This window comes from Trifolium pratense, linkage group LG4, assembly GCF_020283565.1.
Source record: "Trifolium pratense cultivar HEN17-A07 linkage group LG4, ARS_RC_1.1, whole genome shotgun sequence".
In the NCBI taxonomy this organism is placed as follows: domain Eukaryota; kingdom Viridiplantae; phylum Streptophyta; class Magnoliopsida; order Fabales; family Fabaceae; genus Trifolium; species Trifolium pratense.
Window position 1 is genome coordinate 50421298 of NC_060062.1, and position 7769 is coordinate 50429066.

The following is a 7769-nucleotide window of genomic DNA, read 5'->3' on the forward strand; positions in this document are numbered from 1 at the left end:
AGAACTAATCTCATGGAGATTTCTTGTCACCTTATTATTTTATTTTTTTACATATTCTCGTCACCTTATCTATCTATCTATCTATAAATAATACAAATGTATGTGTATCGGTTAGTCGTCACAAAGATCCTAATCATTGTACTTCTCGTGACATTATTTTATTGTAGTACAAATCAAGTTGCATTGGAGACTTGGAGTACACCTTTTATTTATTTCTGAATGACACATAACATTGGAGTACAAGTTTTCGTCAAAAAAACAAAAACATTGGAGTACAGTGACACCCATTCATAGTATATGTGTAGTTAGAGCTGGGTATCCATGCTAGCCCACCCCGTATAAACCCGTATAATAAATGAGGCGAATAAGTCCGTCAACAAATATAAACGAGTTATGATATGTAAGTTTGAGTCCGTTTCATGTAAGCTTGCGGGTTAAACGGTTGATCTGCGGACTATTACAAACAAAAAATAAAAAATCATTTTTTTCAAAAAATAAACTAAATTAGTAAAATATTGATATAATAAAAGCTAAAAAAAAACTATATTATTAATAATTTAATGATATAATACATAAATTGTAAGTAATAAATAAAAATAAATAAAGTTTGTGACATTTTTGAGTTGGATATTTTTTTTTTGTTGAGAAAGTTGGATTTGGACATGGACAAAGTTATAATTTATAAGTGATAAAATTTGTAATTAATTATATAAATAAATAAAAAGGGTCACTGGTTAACCCGTGAACCCGCAGATTTAACCCGCGATTTTAATGGTCAAACCCACACGGACAAAAATATAAACAGACCAAAAAAATTTGGTCTTAAGTCCGTGCGGACCGCGGGTTAAAGGGTCGGCCTGCGGACCTTATCCAAAAAACTTGTCCGATTTATAGTACTGTACTAAAATGTAGTACAATTGTTACAAACAAGGTAACATATATAAAAGCAATGCATTGTAAGCAAGAAATGTATGAAATTGAATGGAGTATATCTTTAGGACTATTGTTTGGACAAGTCACAAACATATATATGAGCAAATGCTACTGCTGCCTGCTGGCTATGTCTTATAACATGAGGTGTACGTCTATTGTCACTTGTCCAAACTATAGTTTTAAAGGAATAATCTCTTCAATAAATTGTTTATACTAGACTTGATCATCAAGCTAATCAAGCTACTAATTATCCTCCTATATGCATAAGCAGCAGGTAATTCAGTCTCATTGAAAGCAACACATAATTAGGTAATTCAGTTTTTTTTTCAAATTAGTTTTTTTTTTCAAATTAGATTTTATCTGGTTCACATGAAATGGGGCCTGATAATTCGTCGCGGTAAATAAAATCTAGTAAAAAATTGTTGTCATCTAGAACCGATTTCAAGTTTTCCTGAACAATTCGTTCTAAGAAGTTCATATTAAATCTCTCCCTTCCTCAAATCCTTAATTCCTACTTCATCTTTACATTTTTTTTTACATGGTGCATATCATATATGCTATCGTATAATGTTATGAAACACGGAATTCTCATGATAAGGGAAGAGATAAAAGTAAAGTTGTACCACATTATTAGCGAATATAAAATAGAATAACCCATAGAATATGAAAATGCTAAACAGTGCCTCGTGACACTGGTTAAGGATATAAATATAGAAATTTCATTTCGTAAATTGTGCATTCAAAACATTCATGATGTAAAAACTTATTCTCTTTCATTATTAACTTTATCACTTGTTTCCTTTTTTAATATGCTTAACTAGTGTTATGGGGCACCGTTTAGCATGACCCAATAGAATAAATCATTAGAAGTAATCCATATATGTAGTGATTAGAGCAGCGAACAATTATTATTCTATTCTTATCTATAATAATTAATTGTTTGTGAGTTGTTTTAATAATCAAAGTGGTGAATGGCATTTATGCTTTATTAGCTTCAAGTTTACGACACTAACCAGCTGCATCATAATCTAATTGGTATTAATCCAGCACCTACCCAGCTACACATAGCTAGAATCAAATTGTGGCGAAGAAACATTTACTAAACTAGAACTTTGACCCATGGATCGCATGGGTCTAATTAGGTGTAATATGTAACAATAAAAAAATAAAATACAAAAATTCTAAGAGCATTTTCAATAAGAGTAGTATATGAAATTTCATGGACTAATTATTCTATATTTGTTTATGTGCATATTTTATATTTTATATATTTTTTAAATAATTTTGGAACTCGATCGTTTTGTTTATTTATTAAAAAAAATTACTGATAACTAAAGGTTAAAAAATTGATGATAATTAAAGGTTAAAAAAAAATTAATTAATTCCGCCGTTCAAATTTATTGAAAACAGAGTTAACATATTAGGATTCCTAAATTCTTTCATAATTGAAGCACATGTTTTAGCGGTTGAAAAGTTTTATTGTAAGTAAGGGATGCAAGTTCAATGACAAATCTGTATTTTTTTAATATAAAGCTGCAATAAAAAGAAAGAGAAAATGAGAGGGGAATAAATTTGGTTTAGGGTTAGCTTATGTTAGTAAGCTTATAATATAAGAGATTATTGGTTTTTAATTGTTTAAATTGTGCAATGAAAATTGATGGTGCTTAATTGTCGTATGAAATCTTTCCTATGAAAGTTGATGGAGCTTAACACTTTGTGGACATAATTTAAATCACAATTGGTCTGCTAATGCATATTGTATCAATTGATCATCGATTAATATTAAATCTGCAATGTTAAAATCAAAATAATGAATGTGATTAGTGACATGACTATGATTGTGTTTGGTTGTATTGCAAAAAAAATTGATTTAGCAGAATTGAGTTTGATAATAACTTTCCAAATTACACGTGATAATAACTTTCCAAATCTCACATGATAATTATTCTCTAAATTTATGATCCGGTAGAAAAAAATTATTGATCAGAAAAGGCATAAAAATATTTCGTGATGAATAATATAGTCAACAATTATTTTGATATGATATACTTTTAAAATTGATGGTGCTTATCAATTATTGCACATAATTTTAATCACAATTGGTATATTTGCCATAGTGATTGGAAATATTGTCTTGCACTAAAGGGTTGCGGGTTTGAATCCTATTCAAGACAAAATTGTATTATTTTTTAATAAAAATTGCAAGATAAAATGGAGGGAAAACAGAGAAAACAAATTAGGGTTTAGAGTTTGTTTGTGTATACAAGCTTATAATATAAAAGATTGCTAAAGCGTGATCTTTTCGGCAGAAACATGCAACTTGATCTGTACCGGTACTTACATGTGTCAATTTGTTGGACCAAAGATATTTGGGTTGAGCTTTATAAAGAGGGAAAAAAACTTAATTTCGCGTTTCTAGAGCCTCTCAAGAGTCCTCTAAGCTATTAATTTTACACTCTCTTCCGACCCACCTCTCAGGTTATGTAGCGAATGTGTAAAATAGTAAAATCTGGAAGGAAAAAAAATTGTTTGCTATCTACACTATAATCTGAGTATGCATTTTAACCCACTGTGATACCCTAATTTTGTCCTATCCCCATTTTTATCATATTTTATTTTCATTATTTTATTATTATTTCAAAAATTCAAAAATATTATTTTTATATTCATTTTTGTTACTTCACCTTCAAGAAACCACATTTCACCATCAAAATTCCACTTATACCCCAAATAAGGTTCACTCACCAAAATACCAATTTGATCAAAGTCAATACTCCCAAAAAATAGGAACGAGTGACCAAAAAATGTACCAAAAACACAAAAAAAAATGGAATATACCAAAACAATTCCATTGCATATCTTCATTTTCATCTAGAATACTCTAAAAGATGGCCAACTCATCAAAATTTCGTGATCTCCTCTAATCATTGGACAAGGATCATGATTGGAACAAATAAAACCACCACTATAACACCAAAAATTCCCAAAAATGTCATTCATGAGAAAATTCCTTTTTCACCCTTTTTAACCTAATTCCTTCAGCCTAGAATGTTCCTATTATCTCTATATAAGCAGCAGTGAAGAGAGGAATAGAGGTTGGATTTTCGGAAGAGTTAGAACCACAAAAAATCTCATCTTTTTCACCATTTTTTCCATTTTTAGAAATCACACAAAACATGATTCAAACTTCAATTTTATTTTACAAAACTCTTCTAATACATCCCAGTAGTGAAACCCACAAGACGATGACGTGTCAGCGGATCATTGGCTCTCTCCAATTTTAAGACACAATCGTTAGATCTGGTGTGAGGCCGAGATCTGTTAGTGGATTTTTAAATCCGAGCCATTTGATCAAATCAAAAGGCCCAGATCCGGGAAGCCTACCATACACCTGTATCCTAATGATGTATGTGATTTTTTTTTGTTCTACTCATTTTTTTGTTTGGACGAAAATCAGTCTGGGCTGGGTTTTGGTGTTGCAGATTGCTATTGCGTCACCTCCATAACCCAGTTTACACCCCAGTGGCGGTTTATTTATTTTCCAGTGCTTAGTCATATAAGTGCTTATTCAAATAAGAGCTTATCCACATAGGTGCTTATTTAAATAAGCGCTTATCATTTGAAAATGATTATTTGAGTTATTGATTAATTAGTCGATTAATTAAATACTTGATTAAGTGAGTAACCATTTAAGTTGTTTGATAAAAGTGCTCAAATCACAAAGTGCTTAAATGGTTAAACAATTGATTAAGTGATTGTTAGTTAGGTGATTAATTAATCAAAATTTCTCAAGCTTATTTTAATAAGTTCATATGTAACGTTTGGATTACTTACTTGATTTAATACTTTCATTGTGAGTTTGTTTCTCAAAAGCACTTCTTTACTTGAAAAACCCCGTAATTAAAATAAATGGAATGAAAAAGGGTTAGTATGACGTATAGCCGTCTTCCCCGAATAATTCGAGGCCCTGACGTATGGCTCGTGACTCGAATTATTCTCATTCTTATTCTTTTCTCTAAACAATCATGATGAAGCAAAATTGACCGGTTGACAAAAGCTTTCGTCCATGCATATATTCATTGTATATTATATCTGCTTGGTTTGTTTCTTGGTTATCTTGATTAATCGTATCAAATTAAATCTTAATTGGAATGAAAAAGGGTTAGTCTGACGTATGACTTTCTTCCCCGAATGATTCAAGGCCCTGACGTATGGCTCGTGACTCGAATCATTCTCATTCTCGGACGCTAAAAAACGTTAAAACACTTCATCATCTGCTTCATCTTCTCTTTTGACTTTCATAAATCAAATAAAAGAATTTAAGCATAATCAGAATGAAAAATGGTTAGTCTGACGTATGGCTTTCTTCCCCGGATAGTACGAGGCCCTGACGTATGGCTCGTGACTTTGATTATCCTCATTCTCGGACGTTTTCATAAAAACTCCTAAAATCAACTCGACACACTCAAACCTTTTTCACTGCCCTCGCGCGCAGTAAAAGTAAAACCTTTTTCACAAAATGGATGACGTTTTCGTCCTTTCTCCGTAACACAAACAACGCTTAAGCCTCCACCGTGCGAGCATACAAGCAGCGTTTAAATACGAGAATGCGACATTCTTTGTAATACAAACCACGCTTAAGCCTCCAAAGTGTGAGCATACAAGCAACGTTTAAATATGAGAATGCGACTTAGACGTCATACGTCTAAAAACAACCAACCCACAAACATTTTTTACCCTGAACTACGAAACCCTGATTTTCCCATTGCACCTGGGAATACGTAGGAGCAAGATTCAACATCTTGTCGGGCATAATAATAAAAAACAAAACCTTTTTCCCCATATCTATAATCCCAATAATAATAATAAATAAAAAACTTTTTCTATCGATGAAGCAAGAAACGAATAATTAAGCAAACATTAAAAAACACATTAAGGCAAACAAACAATTCCCCTCGCATAACCAACTCCCGAATCCATTTCTCACCCCTCAAGGTTTTCTCGATATTTTCCTTTCCCTTCCTTGGGAGAAATAAAATTCGGTGGCGACTCTGTTATTTTTCGAGTGTTCACACTTGAGGATATTTTTCGCGTCGCGACACCTGCGAACTTGTAGGCAGTAGAAAAAAATTCATGACTGAAAGTAGCTAAGTGTCGATGACTCAAAATAGAAGTTTGACCTTTTAGGTGCAACCTGCAGTATCCAAAGGAGTTTTGTTCTTCTCCATTAAGAGGACAAACATTGACAAGAGGAGCCCATAAAATAAGATTCTATTTACGGTTCTCATTGTTAATTAGATTTGATGTAATTTTCATGTCTAATGTTTTGAGAAAGTTTGTTGTAATAAACTTGTTTTTGATGCAATTTTGTTGTCCAAACTTTTAATAAAAATCTCTATATTTAATTTGTCTTTCCATTTTCTGCTTATGCAAAACTTGTAACGGAAAGATTCACTAATTAACCCGTGAAACCCTACACTGTGCGTTAGTTACATAATGAACCATCTTGTAAATTTAAGAGATTAAACATGGACTTTTAAATTACAACAACATTGTACATTGAATTTAAGATAAGAAACGATAACATAAATGAAAAACAGTAAATTAATCACAAACGAGACTATGGATTAGATATCCACTCTTTTAAGTCTGAATTTAAAAAAAATAAAAAAATAATCTACTTTACATTCAAAATTGAAGTTCAAATTGATACCTTATATCTATCTAAATATAATTTTTATTTTCAACTTTATTATTCCACTTTTTTATTTTTACATTGAGTAAATCTAATTCAACTCATTTTTAACTAATATCAATTTACATACATAAAACACACGTTTGGAATCAAATGATTTGGGATTGTTCCATCTTAGTGCAAAATAAAGTGGATTCTCTCATTTGAATTGTCCAATCTCAAGATGCTCTAAATAATAACCATAAAAATTGTTAATCAAAATCACATTAATCTCTTAATTTCCCTTTAAATAAGTGTTTCTTCACTCACATTGCACACAACACAAGCACTACCAAACCATCTAATTCATCATATAACACCATAAAAAAAATGTCTCTCTTTCCCACAAGCATCTTTGGTCGAAGAAGATCAGAAGCACAACAAAATCATGATCACCAAACATGGCACAACCCATCATACCAACAAAAACATGGTTATGAAATTTCTCAAATCAACACACCCCATTTAACAACAACACCTTTCTACAACGAACCATCACCAATTCTTAACACTCACATAGAGTGGAAAGAAACTCATGAAGCTCATGTTTACAAAGCACATCTTCCGGGACTCAAGCGAAACGATGTTCGAGTTGAAGTTGATGATGATAGAGTACTATGTATCATTTGTGAGAAGAGTGCTCAGAAGGAAGAAAAGAGAGGTGGATGGCACCGTGTTGAAGTCTCTAGTGGTCATTTTGTTCATCGTGTTACTTTGCCTGAGAATTCTAAGGTTGATCATGTTAAGGCTTATATGGATAATGGTGTGCTCACTATTCATGTTCCTAAGCATAGAATTGGGAACAATCGTGTTAGGAATGTTCAAATTTCTCATGCGTGATTTGGAAATGAGTTGTCTCTATTTAATAGATATATATACATCTATTAGAGATATAGTTTAAGTTTATGAAATGAAATAATATTATTTATATTATTTTATTTCATGAGTTTATATATTTCTCTTTAAATAAAAGTGTTTAATTTGATAGATAAAATCTCGACACATATTATCTGAATGTAATTAAAGTCTAGATAAACACATATGTAGAAGAGACACAATTAAATAAAGAACGACTAAGGGTCCGTTTGACCTGGCTTTTTTA

The 7769-nt window shown here is 31.5% G+C and overlaps 1 protein-coding gene across 1 annotated transcript; it reads left to right on the forward strand.

Moving 5' to 3' along the window:
- The first annotated feature begins 3221 nt into the window (after nucleotides 1-3221).
- On the forward strand, nucleotides 3222-7769 carry LOC123882398 (18.1 kDa class I heat shock protein-like). Its single transcript, XM_045931255.1, has one exon. The coding sequence runs from the start codon at nucleotides 6998-7000 to the stop codon at nucleotides 7505-7507; it is 510 nt and encodes a 169-aa protein (XP_045787211.1). The 5' UTR covers nucleotides 3222-6997; the 3' UTR covers nucleotides 7508-7769.